At 36.1% G+C, this 27,515-nt stretch overlaps 1 protein-coding gene across 3 annotated transcripts in view; it reads left to right on the top strand.

Annotated features, from left to right (window-relative positions):
* Positions 1–22,928, top strand: part of LOC146638728 (uncharacterized) — a 36,816-nt gene extending 13,888 nt beyond the window's left edge. The window contains exons 1-6 of one of the 3 annotated variants that reach the window (XM_085362389.1): positions 8,868–8,916; positions 21,131–21,451; positions 21,762–22,023; positions 22,090–22,229; positions 22,341–22,448; positions 22,750–22,928. In XM_085362389.1, the coding sequence (XP_085218515.1) occupies positions 8,868–8,916; positions 21,131–21,451; positions 21,762–22,023; positions 22,090–22,229; positions 22,341–22,448; positions 22,750–22,928 (1,059 nt within the window). Of the gene's footprint in view, positions 1–8,867; positions 8,917–21,130; positions 21,452–21,761; positions 22,024–22,089; positions 22,260–22,332; positions 22,449–22,749 lie in introns of those variants that run through there. The other 2 variants (XM_085362381.1, XM_085362397.1) reach the window with 2 other exon arrangements.
* Positions 22,929–27,515: the final 4,587 nt, after the last annotated feature.

The following is a 27,515-nucleotide window of genomic DNA, read 5'->3' as shown; positions in this document are numbered from 1 at the left end:
CTCACATCTTTCAAGGCCAATTCTACACAGGTTGTCAGCTAGGCCCGAGTTAGGTCTGTATCTTAAAAATTATTTTAGTTGTTTATATTTTAGTTCTTATCTTATCAAACTCAGACATTAATAAAAAACATTACCATAGACATTTTCACTACTCAAACTTCACTACTACAGAGCAGTACATTTAGGTCAGGGGAACAATATCCCCAAATGATCACCTTCTGTCACCAGTTTTAGCTCACCTTTTTATATAAATAAATACATATTATTATATTATAATATATTATACATATATTTGTTTATGGGCAACATGGTGGTTATCACTGTTGCCTCACAACAAGAAGGTCCTGTGTTTAATTCCACCATCAGGCTGAGATCTTTCTGAGTGGAGTTCAAAAAGAATTTCTGTTACTACTGAGGCCCACCTGCATTACCTTTGTGGCCCACCAGGCCCCCCCACACCACTCTTTGGGAATCACTGTGGTAGATGTTTACTATTTACACTTAGCTATCATATGACTATTTAGTATTATTTTCTCCTTTTGGCTGCTCTCTTTAGTCACAAAAGATCATCTTCCTCCATCTCACCCCATCCCTGTAACATCTGTCACACGATCCCTGTGTATATCGTCCTCCTCTACAAACATGAACCTACTCTGAGGTCTTCCTCTTTTTCTCCTGCTTGGTAGCTCCTTATCTTTGTCCATTGTATCCACTAGCCCTATTCTGGACATGTCCAAACGATCTCAGTCTCTTTAACTTTGTCTCCAAACTGGACAGTCTAAGGTGTCCAAATGAGAGACTCATTTCTAATCCTGTCCATTCTGGTCACTGCCAATGGAAATCTTAACATATTAAACTCTGTCACCTCCAACTCTGCGTCTTTTGTTTTTGTTATTGCCAGTCTCCAAATCATACATCATAGTAGGTCTCACTACAACCTTATAAACCTTCCTTTTTGCTGCTATTTACAAATAACCCCACACAGTCATGTCCACCCACTCCACTTGGCCTGCATGCTTTGCCTGTTTGCTTTGGATGATTGACCTGAGACATTTAAACTACTTCACCTTCATTACCTGTACTTGTTGCAGTGTCACTGTTACCCATTTACACACATTTAGTCTGTCTTGCTTCTACTGACTTTTCATTCCTCTTCTCTTTAGAGAAAACCTCCACTTTTCCAGGCTGACTGTTCCCTACTCTCTAAACAGATCAAAATGTCATCTGCGAACAACATAAATCCACAGAGACTCCTGCCTGACCTCATCTATCAACCTGTGTATCACCTTCACAAATAGGTGGCTCCCATCTGATCCCTGATGCAATCCCACCCCTACCTTGAACCCATCTATCTCATCACCTGCACACCTGCACACCACGCTCTTGCTTTCTTTATCCATCGCATCACCCTCTCATAATCACATATTTGTATGCCACTTTTGACTTCCTCCTGCAATACCGCAGTTCTTTTCTTAGCACCCTATTGTTGTGATATTTTGATACCATGGTAGCATTTACAGGATATTGTTTTATAGTGATATTATACAGGAAAACTGTTACTCAATAAGGCCCATTTACTAGTTGTTTTTCTCTTTCTCTGTGACCCAAGAATTAATGTGTAAGAATCACAGGCTGGTACCTCAAGGTCGAAAACACCACAGAGATCACTTCCTTACTCCCATCCTCCCTTCTTTATCTCTTAGAAAAAGGCTTGTTAAAGGCCAGGTGGTTTGTTTCAGAATTCACTAATGAAAGAACTCTGTATTCTATGTCTAGGAGTGTATTTCGCTGGGATAATCACAAATTGTAGCTGAACTGATAAACTATACAAAGGATACTTCTTTGCTCAGAGGGCAGGAAGACGCTTCCTTATTTGGTCTGTACCAGTTTGAACTGAGAATCTGCTGAGACACGAACCTTTTTCCTCTATATAAACTGTTGTATGACAAATAAACTTTGAGTTGGTTTGGGAAGGCAACCTGAAGCAGTCTGTGTTTCCTTGTTCTCCCAAGCTACTCCCGACGTCGTAACTAACCTGCTGAACGGCATACCTGAGTGTTACTTTGAATAATTTTGAATCTTATAGGGTAAAGACAAAACTCTGCTTATGGGTGCCCACGCCTCGGAGGTAAACCCGATCCACGGATGACCCGGGACGGAGATTTCTTTCACCTATCATATGCTTTCTCTAGATATTCAAATAAACAGTGGAACTCCTTCTGACCTTCTTTATACCGCTTCAACACTCTCAAAGCAAACATCTATAGTGCTCTTTCTTTGCATGAAGTCATAATGCTGTTCACTGATTTTCACCTCTCCTCTTAACCTAGCTTCAACAACTCTTTCTCATATCTTCATGGTATGGCTCATGAACTTTATTTGGAAAATAGAATACAACAGAACAGAATAGAATAGCTCTTGGTTAACTCCTGGAAATTGTATATTTACATTTTATGCTGAATATATGTTGAACTGGTTATTTTGTGGCATTGCACTGTGGCAGAGTAAAAACTTATGAGATGCCCAACTAATGCCAACATGTACATTCTGATGGACGTGTGCGCATGGATGTAGTTGTCACTTCTATTTTTAGGGCAGAATAAGAAGATGTATACAAAATAAAAGTCAAAGTAGACTCACTGACTATAAAAGCCCTGCACCAAACACAGTTCCATCTCTGCTCTGTAAAGCAGGAAGTACCAATGCATGGGTCTTTTTTTTTGGCTGATGAGCTTTTCTCACTTGTAGCTCAGTGCTTACATACTACCTTAGCCTGTGCTGCTCTGTGCATCTATTTAACTGTAAGTAAACTATTTACATTCATCTTTACCTTGATTAAACAATAGTTTACCTGATTCTTCTTATATTCATGTTCATCATCACTCCTCATGCTAAAGGCCTGCTAATTAACCTGAGGCTAATTAGAAAAGTGAAGATCTGTAATGTTTGCTTCCATCGCATAATCACGTCATGTTCATTTATTTATTGATTATTGTTGTTTATTATTTAGTTGTGTAGCTGAGATTCTCATATTGAATTCAGCCTCCTTTGGTAGACAAAAGGCTTCTTTGTTTGTTGGTCAGCATTGCCTCACCGTTTCATATTGTGCTCATGATTTGCATCCTTTTAGTAAGCTGCTTTTTCATAGGTTGTTTATATTTTATTCTTTCTATGCCAATTTGTTTCCTTCCTTTCAGAAAGCAAACTCTGCAAACTTACAAACATAAAATGATGTCTCTCTTGGACACCCTGTAAAGACTCTTAAGCAATAAAGCTCTCCCCACAGGAACAACTGTTTGTGACTTAACGTGTCACTTCAGATGTTGCATGTTCTTTCTCAAAAGTACATGTGAAGAAAGTATGTGTGCCTGACACACTTTTGAAAGTATGTTTTGTCTAGATTTCGTTTTGCGTATAAAAGTGAGGGGGAAATTGTTTATTTGCATTTGATGGATATTTCTTGAAATCAGGTCACTACAAAACGCAAACAACTCATCTGAGTCTTTTTGTTGGCAAGCAGAAGTGAAAGTTGATTTCCTAACTTTGAAAATAACTAAATATATCATCTCCCGTTGACTGTTTCCTGTCAGTTAGGACTCAGGTTTGCAGCAGATTTACACCCAGATTTGTACATAATTTTCTAGAAGCTTTGAAAGATTAAAACCACACCGTGGATGAATGATGAGCATGGAACAGTTTTTTTTTTATCATTGTGCTACTAGCAGGAGGAACTCAAGGTAAGATTGTCCTCATAAAGAAGCCAAACATTCACATTTGTAGTGTGAATAATTTCACCTCATGTTCTATTAAATGCATCTTCTCCAGCTCTCTTTCCAGTTGATGCGACCACATGTGACCTCAGGACGAACACATGTCCATGCTCTCCTCTTCTCGAAGGAACTGTGTATATCCAAGTAATGACTGATGCTAGTGGCCGTGAAATGAAGTGTTTGAAGGTGCTTCCCAATGAGACAAAAACTGTGTTCAGTCTGAAGAAAGAAAAAATAATGACAGACAAGGAATTTAACAACAGACTAACGTTTATAATCAAGAACGGGACACTCAAGATCACAAACCTGAAGAAGAATGATTCAGGTCAATACAGCATTGAGATCTTTAATTCAAATGGAGTCCAAGAGAAAAACATTATTTTCACCCTGGATGTTAAAGACAACAGCAAAGTTGAAAGCAAGTTATGTAAGTTACTCTTTATTGCCTAGTTTTTATGTTATTATAAAGTTAATTACAAATGTAAGCATCATGTGGCAGTAGAACTGTTAAACACAGTAAACATCACTTGTGCAACAAATGATAGAAGCTAGAATGGGGGAAAAACATATGGAAAGAAAGATGGAAATGTACAGTGAACAGAATAGAACAGAGTATATGTTGATGCAGTATTTGTCTCTCTATTAGTATTTGTGGTCATTTAGCCACACATGGGCTGCTATTCATTTTTATGATTTAATCATCTTTTATTACCCAGTAACTACCACCTAAACTCTAAAGGCACACTGAAACTTTCCACTTGGTCACTGATTATTATTAGTTGCATTAAATGAGAACATTAAGCTGTGAAGAAGAAATATTTTAGCAGATGCGGTTTTGTGACAGGAAATTTCCTGTCACAAAACCGCATCTGCTAAAATATTTCTGCCCTTGTTCAGCACAAGTTTTCAGTGTGGCTTTTCTTCAGTGTGTAACACTACCAGCTCTGGTGTGGTATGGTCAGGTTTAGTGAAAGATAAAAAAAAGAATAATATTTATCTATCTACCAATTTCCTTCACAATGTGCTTCACAAAAAGAATGAAAAGAATAAAAGATAAGAACATGTGTGAATCAGAAAGTGTTAACATGCAAAGGCTATGGAAGAAACAAAGCTGAAGTTCTTAATACTTGTATGGAGGTCACTTAATGAAGTATTAAATAACATGTAATAATGTTAACTATTAGTTATATAGTAGTGAATCCTCAACCCCATAACAAGCTGACTTGTTTCATACGAGTATTAAGATCTTCCTTGTTGCAAATGCAGTTACATTTGCTTTAACATAAATTACTTCATAACTTGGTTAATAAATGGTAAACTTATAGTTAAATACTTTTAACTATTTTATTTTTTAATAAAATTATAATGTGTAAAAATATGTTAATTTTTTATGAAATTATCTGAATTGTTATTGTAAAGTAATAGTAACTTTAAAACAATGCTAATCAGCTCTGTCTAGAGCATCTATAAATATTATAGATGTTTGTAGAGCTCATGGATAGTGTCATGTGGTGTTTGTGAAGGACCCAAAGCACAGGCATTGGCTGATGTGTGAGTGAGCTTTATTGAAGGAGAATGACATACAACCAATAGCGAGGGTGGTGAGAAACAGAACTAAGAAATGAGGAAACTGCACACAGGAGGGAGACACAGCTGAACCTAATGAATCTGATGAGACAGGGAGGATGCAAACTGAATACACTGACACAGACCTTCACAATAAAACAGGACACTCAACACACATGCAAAGACACAGACTAAGAAACACGGGCCTTACACAGAGGGAACACACCAGCAGGGAATGACAAGACACAGAGCAGAGGGAGCACAGGATAACATGAGGTGCAACGGGGCCAAAACCTAGGACCTACAAATAGAAACTCAAAACATAGACAGCCATAACATGGAAAATAGATACTAAACAACTCCACATACTGGGCCACAGACCCAGGACTCTGACAGGTAGACCGGCAGGGAGGAGGAGGAACCTGGAGGGCAATGCAACACGTTTGAGTGTTTTCCCCCATTGTTCCAGTCTTCTTTCACCACCTCTTTATTTAGTTTAGTCACTAAAGTTACTTGATTAGTTTTAGAAAAAGATTGACGTGAAATACATCAACTCACATCCCTACATCTTAAGAAACAAGGCTTAAGGGTACCCAGTGTGTGGGGGTTGTGCCCAAACGTTTATATATTTACAGTTAGTTAACCATAATAATACCAAAGTCTTACCAAAGTTTACGCTTGAATAAATTGTAAGTACTGTACTTATAATTATCACTGTGTTCTCTTCTCTCAGCACACAGTTTTCCTTACCTGAGGCTAGTCTTTGCTGCACTGGGATCTCCCCTGATAGCAGTGTCATGCTGTGTTGTGTATCGGGAACTGAAGCATCTTAAGAAGACTTCTAACAAGGCGGCCCATGATCAAAAGAGGTTAATAAACAATTACATAATTCCAGTGAATACCATCATTTGATGGGTAATTGTAAAAGTCTTTGTTTTGCTATAATTGTTTTTTCTTTCTTTCACAGCCTCAGGTTTGAAACAGAGAATATAAACCTTAAGTGTGAGTCTGAGCTTTAGTGAACTGACCTCTTTCATAATCAGCACTGGACACTGAACTGAGGATCAATGAAATAAAAATAAAAAGGAAATTCAAAAACAACAATCAGGAGTATGTTTGTGTAGGTTCTCAGTCATCCAGGTCATGGTAATCTAAGGAGCTTGGCTTGAAAGCAACTGGACTTCGCTGAGTTTCTTGAAGACGCTTCACCTCTCATCCGACAAACCTCTTCAGTTCTGAAACCAAATGGTGGAGTGTTTCACTTAAGAAGGTCTTTGACCCACTAATAATCATGTCCGTCATCATATGACCCAAGGTGTAAGTCATTACCATTACAACACCAAGTGTCTGCCACCTACAACCCAGTTTTTAGATCCTTTCCCAGGTTCCTCAATCCCTGCTTTGTCAAGTGATGGGTCACATAATAGTTTTAGGTAAGGGCTTAGGGTGGTTTCACTCAAAACCTCTGGTGGTAAGGACTCATGCTTTGTTTTTTTAAACACCTTGGCTCATGCAATGAAGCACACGATCAATCGTGGGTCAATGACGCTCATAAGGGACAACTCCTACCAGGGTTTAAACACCTGGGACTCTCCACCATTTGTTTTTAGAAGTGAAGATGCCTCTTGGACCAGAGATGAAACATTTTCATGAAACTTAAAGAAGTCCAGTTGCTTTCTTTTCCAAGCTGCTTAAACATCAGGAGGTGACTGTGGAAGTTTCATATTGTATGTGTTTAATGTTGAAAAAGACTTGAAAACAATACAAATTTTATGCTTGTAGCTATGTGATCATATTTTACAGGCCACATAAGAATATAGAGTCATGTATATTATGTTGATTCAAAGTTCCTTAAAAGCAATAAAAACACTGTAAATGAATGGGAAAAGTATTTTTCAGTGAGTAAGTAGGCATTTTTAAAAAAATATTTCACTCTAGTTAGAAATATATTAAAAGATATATCAAACCTTGTGTTTAGTGCCTCATTTAATTCATATATTACTTTGTATGAATAAAAAAAGTTTGAAAATTGTGTTTTAATTATAACTAATAGGATGGCATATTTATCAGTGTGGATTTGACATTAGGAAAACTGACAGGAAAAAATGAAGAGAAATAAAAGTACAATAGCTGGGCTCTTTGTGGGCCTGCAGTTTGTATGTTGACCATTGTCTGCGTTTCACTTCCTACATATGGTGGTGGTGTAAAATGAACATATCTCCTTGTATGGTGAGATCTCAGGGTGAAACTGAGGCTCTGTGTTGCTAAAATATTCACAAACTTCTACATTGTTTCACACGCCTATTTTCTCATGCAACTGAAGAATAATGTAACTGTTTTAATAAAGTTGACTGTAAATAATAATAATAATAATTTCATTAAGAAGAAGTGGTAATGTAACTTTATTGTTATATGTTAGTTGCTTTTTAAGGTAAAATGTTGTTCAGATCCAATTCCTACTTAGTCACATAACTCAGCTTACTGTGTAAAACAAAAGGACCTTCAGAAATACTTTCTTACTTAGGATGAGTATGACTGAATTTGTGGAAATACTATAAGCCAAAAACAGAAATATGTATTTCTGCACTTAAAAATAGATCAAACAGAATTATACTTATGATTTTGCACAAGAAATACAATTAATTCAACAAGGTAAGAAGAAGGGAGCATTTATTGTTGTGTAAACATTAAAATTAAATTAATGATCTGGACCTGTACATATGGGTAGGTGTGAGGTTTCCCTCTACTGGTTTATGGAGGTGTTGCATTTAAATTTGGATGAACTCTTGACCTGAGATGAGTCTTCTAGCAACTGTAGTTTTAATTATGTCACAGCAGGGAATTTGTCCTTTTAAGGCCGTGCGTATAATATTTGGTACATGGGTTTTGAGACCACGATATTATAAGGATGACTTTTTTCCCCAAATAAGCTGATGTATTAAATCAGACACATGCAGCGCTACTGTAAGCAATAAATAGAAAAAAATACTGCATGCAGTAAATATTATTAATTTGAAAGTCATGAATGCAAATAGATTAAAAAAATGTGAATTTAAAAAATATTTTCATAGTTCTGACTTTAGAGGGTAATGATCTATTATGTAACCCTGATACTGCTCAGTCAGTTGTGCTCGTAGATGATCTGCTCCATTTGATACTGTGGACCATCAAATATTTATTTTCCCATTTAAGATGAGATATAAACAGTTGAATTATAGAAAGGGGAGTGCTGTATTAGTACACACTAAGTGATGGGCAAGATAGTGTTAACTTGTTACAGATCTAAAAGTAGTTTAGTGAAAGTGTGAGCAATAAGTAAAAAGTCTGCACAAGCTCTGAGGGGTTCCTTTTATTTCTACCACGTAGATTATGTGAAATATGTGCTGGTGTTCCTTTTCAGCTTTCCACATATACAGAAAGAACTGTCTTAGAGGTTTATCAGAAGCCAATTGTGACTTTTAACTCCTTGATGTACATGCCATTTAATAAAGTGTGCTGACTTTGTCAGCGCACACTGAACAAGGAGGAGACATGGAAGTTGTGCTTGGACTGATGGTGATTCTACAGGGAGTGTCTCATGGTAAACTGTTTGGGTTTTTTTTTAATCTCATTTTAATCATAATAATATGCTATACATCAGCAATACTTAAGCAAAAATGCATAAATTCTCACATTGTTCTCTGGGATGTTAAAGCAGCTCAAATACTTGTTCTTTATTTATTTCATTTCTTTTAATAAATTCATGTAAGTATCTACTGGCTACATCTGCAGTTTGTGTCAATTCACATTTGTTCTTTTTTACATAAACACCCTCCATACAAACTACCTTGAGGTTAAAGAAAATAGCATTTTTGCTCTGTCTAATGTGTCTTCTATAGACTTGACTTCAGTGTTTTAGTCCTAATGGCCAACAGATCTTACAGCATTTGCTTTGGAATCAACTGTGGAGGATCTGTTTGACTGTATTTCTATGGTGATCATATTGCTGGGATAACATGGGAGTACATAATGGTTGTGTGAGCTTCTATTACTCAGTGAGAATTCTAAGAGGCAAAGTTCTAAGAAGAAAGTGAAAATTCTTAAGTAAAGTTCAGAATTCTAAGAACCAGGATAGAGTCTGGGATGAAATCCAGAATTCTGATATAAAAGTGTGAATTCTGTTTGTCAACATTCCAAGAATAACATGAGAAGTCCGACACAACAATCAGTATTCTGATGAGATAGTAAGAGCTCGAAGAGCGCTACTGCAACCCCAGCAACACTCCCTGGTTGTATTAACAACAGAATCTGCTTCATTTTTCTATTATTCTCCTCTTCCTTTTCATTCATCCCTCCCGCTTGCCCTTTTTCACGGTTCTCTTCCTTCTCCCTTCTTTTACTGCGCTTGTTTTCCTACGCAGTCACCTACAACACCCTCAATCTTTACACATCTACACGGCACGATCACAAACACGCTTTTTTTGTTATTACAGGAGACTCATAGACCTGACACAGCTACAGATAAACTTCAAAAACTTGAGTTTCCTAATGTGTTCTCAGCCTGCTATAACTCTAGACAAAGGGGAGTAGCATTTTTAATACACAAAAATATTACTCTCATCTGGATTATTTCTTCGTCAGCAGCTCACTGTTGAGTGACATTTGAGACACTGAGATACACCCTATATCTGTCAGTGATCCTGCTAATGTGTGTTTGATTCTAACACTTTCCACCAAGTAAAAACTGGAGATTTAATACATCATTGTTTAAAGTTGAAGATTTTATTAAATACTTAAAAAAAGAGTGGGCTTTATATTTAGACTGTAATGACCAGCCTGGAACATCAGCCTCTGTTCTCTGGGAAGCAGGGAAAGCTCTGATGAGAGGTAAAATTATTTCTTTCTCATCACATAAAAAGAAAATAGAAAACAAACATATTCAGGAATTAGAAAAATCTTAAGAAGATGACTATGTGTCCTCCAAGGAACAGGAAATACTGAATAAAATACATAAACCAAAACTAGAATTAAATGAAATTATTAATAGAAAAAAAATTAAATTCTTAGTACAAAGACTTCACTTGCAAAATTTTGTACATGGTAACAAATCTGGTCAATTTATTGCTAACCAGTTAAAAATAAAGAAAGAAACAACAACTATAGGTGCCATTAAAGACTTATCTGGGAGCACAGTATATGACCCTGAAAGAATAAACAACACTTTTAGGGATTTTTACAAAACTTTATATTCACCAAAAAATGAAACTGATTAGTTTCTTGACAACGTAGCCCTTCTGAAATGACCAGACAGTCAAGTAACAGCAGTGGATTCACCGCTGACATCTGGTGAACTCCAGGAAGCCCTGAGAAGTATACCCAATAATAAGGCTCCAGGTTCAGATGGATTTCCAGCAGAATTCTACAAAGAATTCGGGACAATTCTGGCACCAGTATTCCACAGAATGTTGCAGGAAATCAAGGAAAATAGCAAACTACCACCAAATATGAATTCTGCCAACATTATCTCCAAAAGTTGATTCTGTTCATCTGGACGTAGTGTTTTCAGTGGGAGAAACGTTTCGTCACTCAAGCAGGTTTCCCCAATTTTACCCTACGTCCAGATGAACAGAATCAACGTTTGGAGATTTACTTACCTGGATGATTGAGCATGCATCAAGACATGTCTGCCAACATTAGTCTCCTACTAAAACCAGGCAAAGACCCTGTATTACCCACCAGCTATTGTCCAATATCCCTTATTAATGTTGACCTTAAAATAATCTGCAAAGCTCTCTCAAAAAGATTAGGGAAGATAACCCCCCTAATAATATATCCTGACAAAACTGGTTTCATAAAAGGTATGTACTCATCAAATACACGTAGACTACTTAATTTGATAGACTATTAATGTTTGCGTTTGACAGAGTTAACTGGAAATTTTTATTTGCAACTCTACACAAATTTGGTTTTGGAAACTCTTTCATAAACTGGTTAAAAATATTATACAATTCCCAACAGCATGTGTCAGGACAAATGACCAAACATCCGACAATTTCTGTCTCCAGAGACAGGGATGGCCACACTCCACTTCAGACCACATCAGATGGCTATTGCGATTAAAGGTATAAAATGCAAGGATGTAGAACATAAAATTAGTCTTTATGTGGATGATGTGTTGCTTTTTCTCCAAAACTCACAAACCACTCTCACTGAGGTAAATGCATTAATAAACTCTTTCTCAAAAGTTTCAGATTATTCGACAAACTGGTTAAAATCTACAGTTCTTCTGATTAATTGCTCCTTCTAGTTTCTTTAAAAGTGGGATGTTGTTTGGATTAGGTTAGTTAAATCTGCAAGATTAGTAGAGACATTAATACCTAAATATTTATATTTGTAGATTGCACTGGGATAGAAAAAGAATTATGGAAGGCTCAAATCACTAATGGGATCGAAGGGTTGCCACAATAAAAATGATGGTCTTGCCAAGAATCAATTTTTTATTTTCGATGATCCCAAGTAAACCACCACCAGACTGGTTTAGCACTCTGGAACTGTTCATTTCTAAATTCCTTTGGAAAGATAAACCCCAGCGTATTAGTTTTAAAATGCTACAAAGGGCCGAGGATAACGGAGGACTAGATCTGATATCAACACTACTTCTTAGCCAACAGCCTACAATCATCTCAGGATGGTTAAAACATACCCTCTTATGAGCCCTGGCCAGACGTAGAACAGGCACCATGCGATAATATAGAGATTTCAGACCTACCATTCATTAGCTCAAACATCAAATGACATGTAGCAACCTCAAGGACTGACATAGGGATGATGTAGAGCAGGGGTGTCAAACTCAAATACACAGTGGGCCAAAATTCAAAACTGGAACAAGGTCGCGGGCTAACATTAATATTTATTGAAAAAAAAAATCTTCCTCCAGATTTAAGAATGAATCTCTTCTTATGGACTCAAACAAGTTTCGCTGAAAAACTGAATATGGAACAAGCAAAGCTTAATACTAAACAATATATACATTAGCTGTATAATATCAGTAGGCCAGCTCTAATAATAATTTGGTATGGCCAGAGTGTGACACCTATGATGTAGAGTTATAAAACCCGTGAGCACTACTTACCGACGAAAACAACAAAAAAAATCATCACATCAAAATGCACTCTTGTACTTGGTGTCAATCAATCAAAAGTCATTAATCACAGAAAATAAAACATTTACAGTACACAAACCCCGTGAGCTGACATCCAGGAGGGGATAATATTCGTTTATGAGCTTATTATCTTCTTCTCCATCTTCTTTCTCACTTATTTCTTCTCTTTCTCTAACTTTGAACATTACTTTCTCTATGTGTGGAGCTAACCACGAGCTGCAGCATGCAGACTCCAGTTGCACTGGCAAAAAAGTATTTGGGTGGAGACCCAAACTGCAAACAACTGTACCCTCCATAATTCACCACCAGAGGGTGCAAAAGAGCAAAATCTGGACATACAGCTCAACTAAACATCAAATGCAAAAGACTGTTACATCACATATATGCTTTAAAAACCAAAGGGTGCTCTGGATCTGGTCCAGTGGACAGGGCTGTGCCAGGTGGCATTTGTGCAGGTAAAAAAGGCTGTCTGTGGGGAGCCGCTGGAATTTAGGGTCACCTGATCCAGCCCTAAGTATATGCTTTAGCAAAAAGGAAAGTTTTATCTCTAATTTTAAAATTAGAGATAGACTCTTGTCTCCTGAATCCAAATTGGAATTACTATAAGACAGAGGAGCACATTACAAGCCTGATACTTGCAAACCTAAAAATTTCAGTAAACTTAAAAAGTTTTACATGGAAACAACTGTGGTAGTTTCTGTGTAATAAGCAGGACACAGCGCTGCAAAATGCAAAACTGCCCGTTTCTATTTAATAACATATGAATAACCTATTAAAGTTTGTATATAAGAATATCATAGAATGGAATAGAATACTGAAACTCCTACAAAATGTAAATCAAAATTTTATCCTCAATATATGTTGAACTGGTTGTGGCATTACATTCTGGCAGAGTAAAAACCTATGAGATGCCCACCCAGCTGGGTATGCCCATGTACATTCATACATCTTGGTGTTCATAGATCTAGCTGTCGATTGTATTTTTAGGGCAGAATAAGAAGAGGTATGCAAAATAAAAGTCAGCGCAGCCTCAGTGTCTATAAAAGCCCTGGACCACACACACAGTTCCATCTCTGTTCTGTAATGCAGGAAGTACCCATACACGGGTCTTTTTTTTTTCACAGATGAACTTTTCTCACTTCCAGCTGAGCACTTACATGTTACTTTCTTAGCCTGTGCTGCTATGTGCATCCATTCAAATGTAAGTAAGCTAATTACATCCTTCTTTTCCCTGACGAAACACAGATTTTCTTGATTCTTTTTTTATTCATGTTCACCATCACTCTTTGTTCTTACTGAAAACATTACAAAGTGAAGATTTGTAATGTTTGCTTCCATTGCAGAATCATGCCGTGTTTATTTATGTTTATTTATTTTACTATATTCACAGTGACATTTCAAATCTTGTTATGTTATTACACAGTTTTTCTATCCACAGGTGACTTACCACTGGAAATATAATTTACAGTTTTATCTGTGCTTGTTACCAAATACTTGTGAGTTGTGTAGCTGAAATTCTCATATTGAATTCAGCCTCTTTTGGTAGATAAAAGGCTCCTTTGTTTGTTGGAAAGCATTGCCTCACTGTTTCATGTTGTGCTAATGATTTGCATCCTTTTAATAAGCTGCTTTTTCACAGGTTGCTTACATTTTATTCTTTCTACATGAGTTCGCTCCCTTCATTTCAGAAAGCAAACTCTGCAAACCTCCAAACATAAAAAGACATCTGTCATGGACATCCTGTAAAGACTGTTATGCAATAAAGCTCTCACCACAGGAACCTCTAGACGATTTGTAACTTAACTTATCACTTCAGATGTTGCACGTTTTTTCTCAAAAGTAAACGTGAAGAAAAAATAGTGCGTGCCTGACACACATTTGAAAGTGTGTATTGTTTAGATTCAGTTTTGTGTATTTAATTACAAGAGCAAGGGGAAAATTGTTTATTCGCATTTGATGGATATTTCTTGAAATCAGGTCGCTACAACACGTAGACATGCAGTTCATTTCCTGCTGTTGTGAAAATAACCTGTCTATATCATTTACTGTTTCCTGTCAGTTAGGACTCAGGTTTGCAGCAGATTTACATCCAGATTTGTACATAATTTTCTAGAATCTTTGAAAGATTGAAACCACAGTGTGGGTGAATGAAGAGCATGGAACAGTTTTTTATTATTGTGCTACTAACAGGAGGAACTCAAGGTAAGATTGTCCTCATAAAGAAGCCAAACATTCACATTTGTAGTGTGAATAATTTCACCTCATGTTCTATTAAATATGTTTTTTCCAGCTCTCATTCCAGTCGATGAGACCACATGTGACCTCAGGACGAACACATGTCCATGCTCTCCTCTTCTTAAAGGAACTGTGTATATCCAAGTGATGACTGATGCTAGTGGCCGTGAAGTGACATGTTTGAAGATGCTTCCCACCGTGAATATAATTGTGTTCAATCTGAAGAAAGAAACAATAACAATAGACAAAGAATTTAACAACAGACTACAGTTTCTAATCAGGAATGGGACAATCAAGATCACAAACGTGAGGAGGAATGATTCAGGTCAATACAGCATTGAGGTCTTTAATTCAGGTGGAGTCCGAGAGAAAAACATTAATTTCACCCTGGATGTTAAAGGCAATGATGAAGCTGAAAGCAAGTTATGTAAGTTACTCTTTATTGAATAGTGTTGATGTTATTATAAAGATAATCAGACATGTAACTGTTAAACTGTTAAACACAGTACACATCACTTGTGCAACAAATGATAGAAGCAGAAATGCAGAAAAACATATGGAAAGAAAGATGCAAGTGTACAGTGAACAGTCTATGCTGATATAGTATTTGTCTATGTATAGGTATTATTGGTTATTTAGCCACACATGGGCTGCTATTACTTTTTATGATTGAATAATCTTTTATTTCCCAGTAACTACACTTTAACTACCACCTACACTTTAAAGGCACACTGAAACTTTCCACTTGGTGATAGAATATCCTGAGCTGCACTGTATGACCATATTAACTTGTGACATGTATGCATTATAATAGAAGAAGAATCCTTTTTATTGTTGTTATGTATATATATATACACACATATATACACACACACATGCATATAAGCACAAAGAAGACACTATTAAAAGCACACCGTCATACTAAGACAGGGGACACTTTCTGTTGTCACTCTGTAGAAGTTCATAAGAGGCAGAGAAGCGAGTCCAGTCCGTTTTAGCTTCCTGGGGAATAATAGCCTTTGTTTGGCTTTCATCACAAGGTGTGACGTGTTCAGGAACTGGGTCAGGTCAGATAATGACCTGTTTCATATTGGGATCTTCTATGTTGCAAACAGGGTTGACAACATATTTTACATTTACTTTGAATTTTCATTTTAGTCAAAGCCAAATAAAAACATGTAGGTAATACTTCATCATACCTTGGTTAATAAGTTAGTAAAGTCATAGTCAAGTACTTTTAAGTTAATTTTTATACAATAAAAATTATAATGTCACAAAACATTAACAGATTTGTAAACATTATCTAAACTGTTTTTATAACATAATAGTAACGTTAAAACAATGTTAATAAACTCTGTCTACAGCATCTATAAATATTGTACACGTTTATTAAGGAGGAACCTGGAGGACCACGCTACACGTTTGAGTGTTTTCCCCCTTTGTTCCAGTTTTCTTTCACCATCTCTTTATTTAGTTTAAATAATAGTTTAGTGTGTGGGGGTTGTGCCCAAACGTTTATATATTTACAGTTAGTTAACCATAATAATACCAAAGTCTTACCAAAGTTTACGCTTGAATAAATTGTAAGTACTGTACTTATAATTATCACTGTGTTCTCATCAGCACACAGTTTTCCTTACCTGAGGCTAGTCTTTGCTGCACTGGGATCTCCCCTGATAGCAGTGTCATGCTGTGTTGTGTATCGGGAACTGAAGCATCTTAAGAAGACTTCTAAAAAGGCGGCCCATGATCAAAAGAGGTTGATATACAATTACATCATTTCAGTGCCATAATTTGATGGGTAATTGTAAAAGTATTTATTTTGCTATAATTGATTTTTTTTCTTTCACAGCCTCAGGTGTGAAACAGAGAACATAAACCTTAAGTGTGAGTCTGAGCTTTAGTGAACTGAACTCACTCATGATCAGCACTGCAGCACTGGACACTGAACTGAGGATCAATGAAAATGAAAACAGTTAGGAGGTGACTGTGGAAGTTTCATATTGTATCAAAAACAATTTAAAAATGTTATGCTTGCAGCTTTGTAATCATATTTTGGAGATCAGATAAGAATATACAGTCATGTATATTATCCTGATTCAAAATTCCTTAAATAACAATAAAAACTTTGTAAATGAATGGGAAGTCTTTTTCAGTGAGTTAGTAGGGATTAAAAAAAATAAAAAAAGTATATATATATATATATATATATATATATATATATATATATATATATATATATATATATATATATATATATATATATATATATATATATATATATATATATATATATATATATATATATAGTGTTTGGAAGGTTACTTTTAAAATGTATTCCACTACAGATTACAAAATACATGCCCCAAAATGTATTCTGTAACGTATTCCGTTACGTTACTCGATGAGAGTGACGTATTCTGAATACTTTGGAATACTTAATATATTATCATGCTGTTTACAAGTACGTGAATGTACTATTGCTGTGATTTATTACTGTTACTGAAGGTCCGCAGCTCCGAACCGTAGTAAAGGGACCTCTGGCTAATACGTCAGGTTCCGTGTCGGGCTCGTAGCTGAAAAATAGCTTTACTTTGTTGTCTGGGTCAACTTTGCTTGCGAGAGACAAAGAGAGGCGTTGAAAGACTGCTCCAACGGAACTTATTGTTTCGGAGGAAAACACAAACACAGCGTACAGTTGAGTCTTAATAGCTTACTTACAACTGGGCTCGTCAGGCACTCTTCTTGGCTGCAGTGGTTATTATTATATTTATATGCTTCCAGCTCCCGTTTTTGCTCGATGACAACTCGTACTTTTCCTTTTTCTCCCTCCCTCGCTCACAGACACATAACAGGTATGGCAGTCCATTCTCCCTGCAGCATGGACTACACTGCCTATGATGCTACATTCTTTAGAGCTATACCTGTAGCATTCTGCCTATTAGCTTAGCACAACAACAACAACAAAAAGGCGCTCTCGCACCCAGGAAACACGCAGAGAGAGAGCGTCACCCTGTAACCATGGCAACCGTAACCTTGCCGCCTGGAACAACAGAACATACCTGTCAAACAAACCCAAACAGTCCTGACCCGCCACAATATGAAACAGGGAAGTACCGCCGTGTAAACCATTTATTTCAACAAAGTAACTGTATTCTAAATACCACGTTTTTAAACGGTAACTGTAACGGAATACAGTTACTCATAATTTGTATTTTAACTACGTAACGGCGGGACATGTATTCTGTTACTCCCTGTGACAAAGTGGGTGAGAAGACCATTTGTCTACATTCTTAGTTAACATTCTTGTTTTGATTTAACCATATTTCACATGTAATCTGCAATAGGCAAACATCTACTATCCCGGGTTTGTTTATGTTCTGCACTTTTACAGATTATATAATATAACATCTTGGTTTAAATCAATTCATGCAAGTTTGTTAAGTTAACATGTTATTTATTTCAACTGTTAATTTGTATTGTTTGAACTTACCTTTACCTACCTGTCTTCCAGAAGCAAAAGGAGGAAATGTAGTTCTACTTCCTGCTTTATACCTTCTGGGTTCATCTGAGGTCACAGGAAGAGACCAAGGGCAGGAGGGGAAGAATTCTTATAATTTAATAAAGTTGATTTTAAAGGGTTTATAAAGAAATAGATTTAATGTTGTGATATGTATTGATTACACCAGAGTTTATGTTGCCAGTCAAGAGGAGTAGTAGAGGATGAATATAATCATGTTCATCTCACCTACCTACTGAATGGAATAGTCCAGAGGAGAAAGTGTTTGATTAAGGGGACTATTTAAGCAGACGAACTCAGGTGTTTCAGGAGAAGGGTTCAGGTCAGTGTAGCTGTGTGCAGTTTGACCTTAATTTCCGTTGATTTAAGTTCAGTTATGTTTATTTGAATTGAGTTTATTATAGAGTTGAGTTTCTTATTTGTTTCTTTGTAAATATTCTTGGGCCACAGAATGGTGAATAAATCACTTGCTACACTGGACAGCATCAGTCTCCTGCACTTCTTTGACCGCTTAAGTCGAGTCCTACCACACTCCCCAACACTGTATATATATATATATATATATATATATATATAAATATATAAATATATTGCTGTAGTTAGAAATATAGTAAAAGATATATCAAACCTTGTGGGTTTTGGCTTTATCACTTTAGTGTGTCTTTGAATGAACCTAAAGAAGTTTGAAAATAAATATAACTGTTTTAATTATAACTAACAGGGCCACATATTCATCAGTGTGGATCTGACTCTAGGGACATTGACAGGATAAAATGAAGATGGACTCTGTGGGAAAGCTGCTTGTGTCCCTGCAGCTTGTATGTTGACCATTGTCTGCGTTTCACTTCCTTCATATAGTAGCGGTGTAAAATGAACATATCTCCTCATATGGTGAGACCTCAGGGTGAAACTGAGGCTCTCAGTGTTGCTAAAATATTCTCAAACTTCTACATTGTTTCACACGTCTATTTTCTCATGCAACTGAAGAACAGAATTCACTCAGTCAGCTTCATTGTTTTAATGAAGTTGACTGTAAGTGAATTATGACATCACACAAAAGCTTTCTCCAATTTATTTCACCACTTTGTAAGTGGTGCTAATGAATAATTACGATTAATAATTAAATTTTTAAAAAAGCGTTAACTTTATTGTTATATTTATATGTTAGCTGTTTTTTTAAGGTAAAATGTAGTTCAAATCTAATTTTTATACAGTGCACATAACTCAACTTACTGTCAAACAAGAGGACCTTTATATGACTATGATTGAATCTGTGGAAATACTATATGTCAAAAACAGAAACATGTATTTCTGCACTTAAAAATAGGTCAAACAGAATCATTAGTTATGATTTTGCACTAGAAATGGTGCTATGAAGAAGAGAGACCCTATTGCTGTGTAAACAATATAACGACATTACTTTTAACGTCTGGACAAACATATTGGTAGGTGTGAGGTTTCTCTCTACTGGTTCATAAAGTGATTGCATTCAAGCTTTTACACTTTTACACTTTAACAGGAAAGGATCAGCACTAGTTACTTTGGTTGAGATGGCAGGAGCTTTTTAGGTTAATTTGTCCAGTAGCTGTATGTCGTGGCATTGAATTTGCCCTTTTCTGTGCTACTATAGGCAATAAATTGGACAGAAATATTTCAGCAGGCAAAAATGGTTAAATTATATATAAAATAACAGAGAAATTCTTCAATGTAAAGTAAAAAGGCAATGAGTTTCATTATTTGAGACGCGACTGTTGGTCTGTTCTTTAGTTTTGTTCTTTGGTGTCAACATAAATCTTCTTCTTCTGTACTTTTGTCATGTAAACACATTATGCTTGTGTTTGGTCCGTTTATAACATCCTGCCATGCGATTGCATTTGTCCCTAACCACCAGAAACCCTCACGTTAACTTTTATCAAGTGGAAAAAAGTTAGCGTTCATCCTTCAGCTTCACTGTGTTAATGTTATGCTAACGTAGCTGTTTTGCTAGTGATCACGTAGGACATCATTATATACCAGCTAGTCCGACTTCAGTAACCCTACAAAAGTCCCTGCTGTACATTTTAATTTTTTCAGAAATCTCTCAGTCAGAACATGGCATATGATGTTTAGGTGGAAACTAGCGAGCTAATTTCCTGCTAACTTCTAACTCCGTTGAATTTAATAAATCTGTTTTCATGGATGCCTGAATGTTAAACTTAATTGTTACACGTGGTTAAGCAGCAACACTGATCATTTTATTAAAGATGAAAGAATTTAGACAGTTTTTAAATCTCAGTGATGCCACAGTGTTCCTTTGACTTTGGGACCTGAAGCAGACGGAGTTTTGGACTCAGATTACTCAGCAAGGCTCCTGACTACGGCAGCCTAATGCTGCGGCAAGCCATCAAGCGGTGTGCCTTCATAGCTTACCAAAGTCGTACTAAAACACTTTTTGACAGATTTCTGCGCGCCGTGTACTACATAAAATTGGTTCGAGGTCATTAAGCACAACCAGAATTCATACATAAGGCACACAGTTGATTTTTGAGAAAATTAAAGGATTTTAAGTGTGCCTTACAGTGTGTAAAATACGTTATACAGAAGAAAAGAATATATCATGATATATATAGTTACCGCATATGCTTCAAATTATACCATGATATGGATTTTAGGCCATATCGCCCAGCCCTATTTGGGAGTATATTATTGATTAAATGTGTGTGCTCTTGACGCTCTATTACCTGCACCTACTCAGAGTGAAATAATCAGAGCTCGTGTACTCATGGCAGTAGTGTTATTAAAAATAATTTGATAAACGTTATCATTTTATACAAAGCTAATCCAAAACACTGGATTCACAACATGTTAACATGAAACACTGAAAAAGAAAAAACTTTTTTAATGTTTCAAAATTTGCAGGTGTGGAAACTCACTGTGATGGCAGACGGGATGGAGCTCAGTGTTATGGAGCTTTGGGAGGAACTGTGGACATCCAGCTGATGGACAGCACCTCAGAAATACCTAGAATCCAACTGTTAAAGAATTCATTAAAAATACTATTTGTCAGAAATAATAAGGTTATTTCTAATACCGTAGTACATAGATCTAGCTTTTTTCCCAGAAATGGAAAATTTAGGATCAATAACCTGAGCAGGAACGACAGTGGTAAATATACCCTTCAAACCTTTGATTCAGATGGAAGATCATCAGGTGTGCTGACTTTACAGTTGCTTTTTCAAGGTAAATGTTATGTTAATAAGTAATTAATTAAATTAATTAATAACCAATTTAACATTGTTTTCGTAATGTATATATCTTACATAATTTCAGATACATATAGTTTGTGCATACCCTGTTCTTTATTAGGAGAGTATAAGCAATGATGTCTAGACTTAACACTTGCTTATTCAAAGTTGAAGGTTACTATTGGGAAATGACACTAATTAGTAGATAGAAACTTAACAATGTTTTGGTAATCTATATATCTCCTTTTTTTATTAGAGAGATTTTAAAATCTAAAACTAAACTCATCTGTGTGTGTTTCTCTCAGCTCCTGTGTCCTCTGTCCTGCTGGTCTCTCAGTGTCTGTCCCAGGGAGAGATGAGGGTGTCCTGCTCCTCTGAGGGAGGGGACAGTCCTCAGTACAGCTGGACTCTGGATGGACGCACACTGACAGTTGCTGAGCTGCTTTCTGTAAATATTAAGACTAACATCATCACTCTGAAACAGCACGTCTCAGGAAGTCTTGTCTGCTCAGTCAAAAACCATGTTAGTAAAGTCTCCAAAGAAAAGAGGATATCTACCTGTGTTGAGTGAAAAAGGTGATAGTTACAACTTTGATAATTATATCACTTTTTACATTTTTGATAAATTATTAGTTTTTTGCTCATAGGGTTCATTTTCATCAACTGCACCTCAATCAATGGGACACAGGTGTCAGAGTGGGTGTATGAAGCCAATAACACCCTGTGCATTGAACCAACAAGTGAACCCACCACAACCACACAAACTGCAGTGGGTAAGAGGAATGACCCATGGTACAGTGGAAATTGAAAAAACAGCTAGATCCATTGATATCATTTTCTCCTTTCTTCATTTCATGTTTGACTTAATTCTTTCTATGAAATAGGACATTTGCCACTGATCAGTGGTGTTCTCTCAACACTTATAATTTTCTTAGTTGTGGTTGTAGCAGCAATCTGTGCCCAACGGAAAAAGCAAAACAGCAAAACAAAAGGTACAAAACTTCTTTTCCCTTACTCACTTTTCTTAAATTGCTTTTTTACTCTTTTTATAAATATACTTAATTAATGCAGTCTCAACAACAGTTTATTTATATCTCTGTTATATGTCACTTAAATATTGTTAAGCAGCCACAGTTAACACAGTAAATGTAAAAAGAAAAAAGTTAAACAGCTTAACAAAATCCAACATAATGTCTAAAGCTCGCAAATGAAGTTTAATACAAAGTGCGACTATTCCTCTAATTATTCATTTATTATTTTTAAAGCAACCGTTTCTTCTTCTTCTGACTGCAGAGGAAGAAAATGATCAGGAAGAAATCTTTGCTGATCTCAGGGTCGTGAAACAACAGGCGAAACAACTGGAGAAAAGAGCAGAGCTAGAGTTCTGCCAAGTCAAGTATTCAAAGTGTCCTTGGCAGACTGAACCAACGGGAGATGATTATTTGTATGCTAACGTTCATAAATTCAGGTGATTTAAGTGGTCAGTTCTTCCACACAGACTGCATCACTGAAGATCCATGGAGAGAAGAGCTGATGTTAAAATGTCTAAAGGTCTTTAATTTAATGTGATTTCCTATCAGAAAAATATAAAAAGCTAATACTTACTGATTTATTTTACTTTAATCTGCATTATACCAGAACACATGTATTCTTTTATGATCTCTTGATTTAAAGATAGTATGTTATATAAACACTGTGAGTGTTTTCTGCTTTTGTATTCTGCAGACATGATGATAGACTATTTTGATGTGGGAGTTTTTCTTTTTTCATGTGAACTTGTCTAGTTTTTGACTTGGTAGAAGTTGGAACAGATGATCCTTAAATTAGAAATAAATAAAGTAAATGGCTAAATGTTTGTACAAATTTCAGTGCAGCAAAACCTTTGGACAGTGATAAAACACACTAGTATAAACAGTTTTCCTCACAGATTCCTTACAAGAGACACTGATATTCAGATGACATTCTCTTATTTTTTTTTTTTCTTTTCTTTGCCTGTCCCGTTTGGCTCTTTTGCCATCAGAATTGTTGTCTAAAGGCAAACAAAGATGCCCAACGGATTTACTTTACCAAATTGACCATCCCAGCCTTGCCGTAATGGTCCATTTGATTCACCTTTTATTGTTTTTTTTTTTTTTTTGTTTATTTCATTTTCACTTACTGAATACGGGACAGACTTGACTGGGGGAAAGAAGGGGAGAAAGAAAGAGGGAAAGAGAAACAGCTGAGAAGAGGGACGGGGGACAAGGGCAAAAAACATAAACCAACAGAACGGGCAGAGAAAAAAAAATGCATATATCAATCACCTGGATCACCTGCTGAGAAAGAAAAAAGAAAACAAGCAGAAGAGAACAAGAGTAATAGAATAAACAACATCACAATGATATATGGGAATATGACAGTAAATACTAAATATTAAACATTATTGTGCAGCACATAAGATCAACAGAACACAGTGTGCTTTGAGGTAGGAGCCAAAAAGGGTGTAGTTTGTGGGTGTGATCACCCGTGTGTACACCTGTGAGCATGGACGCGCTTGTTTTTTTGTTTTTTTTAAAAGGTTCCTTCATGTAATAATCTGCTCGAAGGTGTGGGGGGGCCACAGCCCCGTCCTCCAGGGCGTGAAGCAGGTATGGAGGAGATCAAAACTCCAGACATCTCAAGGGAAAGGTGTGTGAGTCACCATCTTTGTATTTGCTGCCATTTGGAGAATCACTTGAAAGAGACTGTGAGGTTTGCTATATGGCAAAGCAGGACTTGGATGGACTTGATGGACAATTAATTTATTTAGAAGCTTCAAAATGTGCAACAAACAATCCCAAAACTCGATACACAGCTTCGATGATCCAGATTCCATGATGCCAGTGATTCTCTTCAACAGGCTGCTCTCCACTGGTTTCTGTGCACAAGAGGAGACAGGTACGTTTCTTCACAAGATGACAAGAAGCACAACAAACCAGCACAAGACCCGGAGTTACACTAACTGAAGTTCCTCAATGATCCAGCGGTGACTGAGTACCTCAGGTAGTGACTCATAAGACGCTTTAAAAGGAGACCTGATGCTATCTTTTGAGGTGGCATATCTTTGAACTATATACATAAAACAAAAGCCTATTGAAACAATTTATGATAGTCCAAAAAAGGGGAAAAAGGTGTATCTGGTCAACAAATCAGTCTGAAGCAGTATTATTATTTATTCCCACGAGATGGTGCTATTATGCAGTATTCTGTTACTGTTTTAACTGTCTTTTAGTTACTTATCTGACTTTATTGTAAAGAAGAGGTCTTCAAGATTTGTACTATTAAAATTTTAAAGATGAACTGTAACTATTTTAATTATATTTTTGTATATATTCTCACAAAACCTCAGTTTTTAAACATGAAAGCAATCATTTTAGTACACAGTGTTTGTAAATAGTTATTGGTCAACATCCGGAGTGACCTATTCCTATTTGGAAGATGTATCATTTTTACCATTTGTATTTATTTAATCTATTTAGATTTTGGAAAAGCACTCAGTTATCTACAATGTAAGTTTATTTTAAATGCAGTTTTCAGACACTATCAGTGTAATTCAAACACTGTTTATTGGAATATATTATTTATTTTGGGTGTCAACTACAACTACGGTATATGTGAAAAGATTTGACATAAACAACAACTTGTCATAATTATGGGGGTAAGTTAACTGTTACTTACCCCCATGCACTGCATTGGAAAACAGCACTAACAGTCTGTTAGTTTCAAAGGGCTGGAGTAACATGTAAGAGCTATTTATACTATTTAGAATTAACTGTCATGGTTCCTGGGTCGCCGACTAAGTGTTTTGAGTTATGTGGGTTCATGATTTACTTTGGTTTTATATATTTACTGTAATTATGTTCTAGTTCTTCAGTGTTTCATCCTTTGAGTACAATATTCCAAGCACCCAGCAGAGTGTTGTTATCCATGTTACAGGTTACTCCAGCCAAACTAACAGACCCTTAGGTACGGATGGTTCTTGTTGAGAACCGGTTCCCACTGTTTCAATTAATTGGAATTGTTTGCCATTTTTGCAAACGATTCCCCTATCGATTCCAGTCCCTTTGAATGACGTCGCCACGTTGCATAGCGTCATTTAGCCGACAGGAAACATAACGACTAAGTGGCACAAACGCTCAAAAGTTTGGTTATACTTTACAAGAACAGATGACAGCAGGGCAACAGCAGGGCAACTTGGGTTTCTGAGGCAGTTACAGCTGGGTGAGTCCCCTCACACATCGGTTTCATCAAAGCTTTGCACTGTTTGCTGGGTAAGATCGATAGGATCAGAGATTTGGACTCTTTAAACAGACAGCCAATCCCTACTTCCTGTATTGGGGTGCTCAGCACCACTTTACTGTCTGTCTTGAGTTCACAAGAGAAATGTTTCAGTGGTTGAAGCGGAAGTTGCAGACATGTAGTGTTAGTTTCAGAGAAGAGGAATTTGTGGAGAATTTCAAGTCAACTGTCAAAGAAGGATCTTTTTGCAATTGACGGCTATAGACGTCAATGGCAGTGAATGAGTTAATTTTAGGGTTAGGGTTTAGTCTAGTCAATTTCACTTCCTTCTGTGCAAAATATCTTCTATGGTGAAACTAACTAACATGTAACCTCAACATACATAACTTCAGAAAACACTTTAAAACCAGTGAACAACAGAACAATCATTGATGTCTATGAAAGTGTTTTGAGATTTGAAATAATCTGTAATTTAAACTTGAACATAAATTGGAATTTTTTATCATGTATGTGTTGAACTGGCTTGAAAATACATATAAACCTCTTACTTGTTTTAATTTTAATTTTTTTTAGTTATTGCATTTATTTTAAATTTTAAATATTACAATGTCAGTGAAACTGCATGATTAGCTGAACAAGAAAATTACACATTTGGTTTCAAAGTATTAGTATCTCTAAACTGAAAGACAACTTCTGTCTTTTCTCTCTCTTGAGTTCCATTCTAAACACTTCCGTTCTTTCTGAGTTCACACATTCTTATCTGAAACTGATCACTAATGACAGCTGCTTTCAGTAGTTAGACTAGAGTAGTTTATCTGAAGGTTGCCAGAACGCGGGAGCTCCTATAAAACTCTGTCATACTGTCATGCTCATAATCATCAGTAGTGTAGTCCTATTTTAAATAGTTAATTATTGATCATGTTAATTCAGGTTCCTCCTTGTGGAAAAAAATAATGATGATGAAGAGAAACAGCTAGTTGTTTTTAGTTTTAGTGAGCTAGCTTTCAAACCCAAGAGTTTTAGATTTAAATAATTTTATAATTTTAATAACGACTTCGTCTGACATCATAGGTGTGATGATTTGCCCTGTTATTTCACTGAAGCTCTGCAGTTACAGAAATAAAAAAAATCAAACAAAAAATGAAACAAAGCAAAAAAGAAAGAAACAAATATGCAGAGTACTTTTATTTTACGAATTTCAAAGAATAATAAGATGAGTATACCAATGGCTTTCGTCAAAGTATTAACACAATGCTGCAGTCACAGCATGCCCATAAAAAGTTTTTGGTTCACTGAGGCTCTACTTTCACAGTATTAAACAAATTGAAACTGAACAGTCTTCTTTGGCCAACAAACACAAAATGAAACCAATCACAAAAAGAAAGAAACACCTTTTCACTATTTTACTCATTTCAAAGAATAATAAGATGATTATAACAATGCTTTTCGTCAAAGTATTCACACACTGTCCTTTGAGGTTGGGATTCACATTTAAGATCAGTAGCCTGCGCAGGCAGACAATCTGAGCAGGCCTATGATTCAGATGAACACTTAGATGAGCAACAAAATGTTTCGCTCACTGAAAATGCTTTGTGCAGATTAAGACAATTTTCTTAAATGTTTATATCTGGATTATTGAGAATGCAGTATTTAAAACATACTTTTGAATAATAGTGTCACTTTTCAGAACTTGTACTGGTTTGAATGAGCATTGGTCAAAACAACCACTCAAACCACCAATTAGCCTAAATACCACAATCCCTAAAGTCACCCGTATAGAAAAGAAATAGAAAAAACTTATA

The sequence above is a fragment of the Diplotaxodon limnothrissa genome, linkage group LG2, assembly GCF_057381915.1.
Source record: "Diplotaxodon limnothrissa isolate DT_005_m linkage group LG2, D_limnothrissa_male_GT1.1, whole genome shotgun sequence".
Classification (NCBI taxonomy): Eukaryota; Metazoa; Chordata; class Actinopteri; order Cichliformes; family Cichlidae; genus Diplotaxodon; species Diplotaxodon limnothrissa.
Note: the sequence above shows the minus strand (reverse complement) of the source record. Positions and strands in the feature narration are given on the sequence as shown.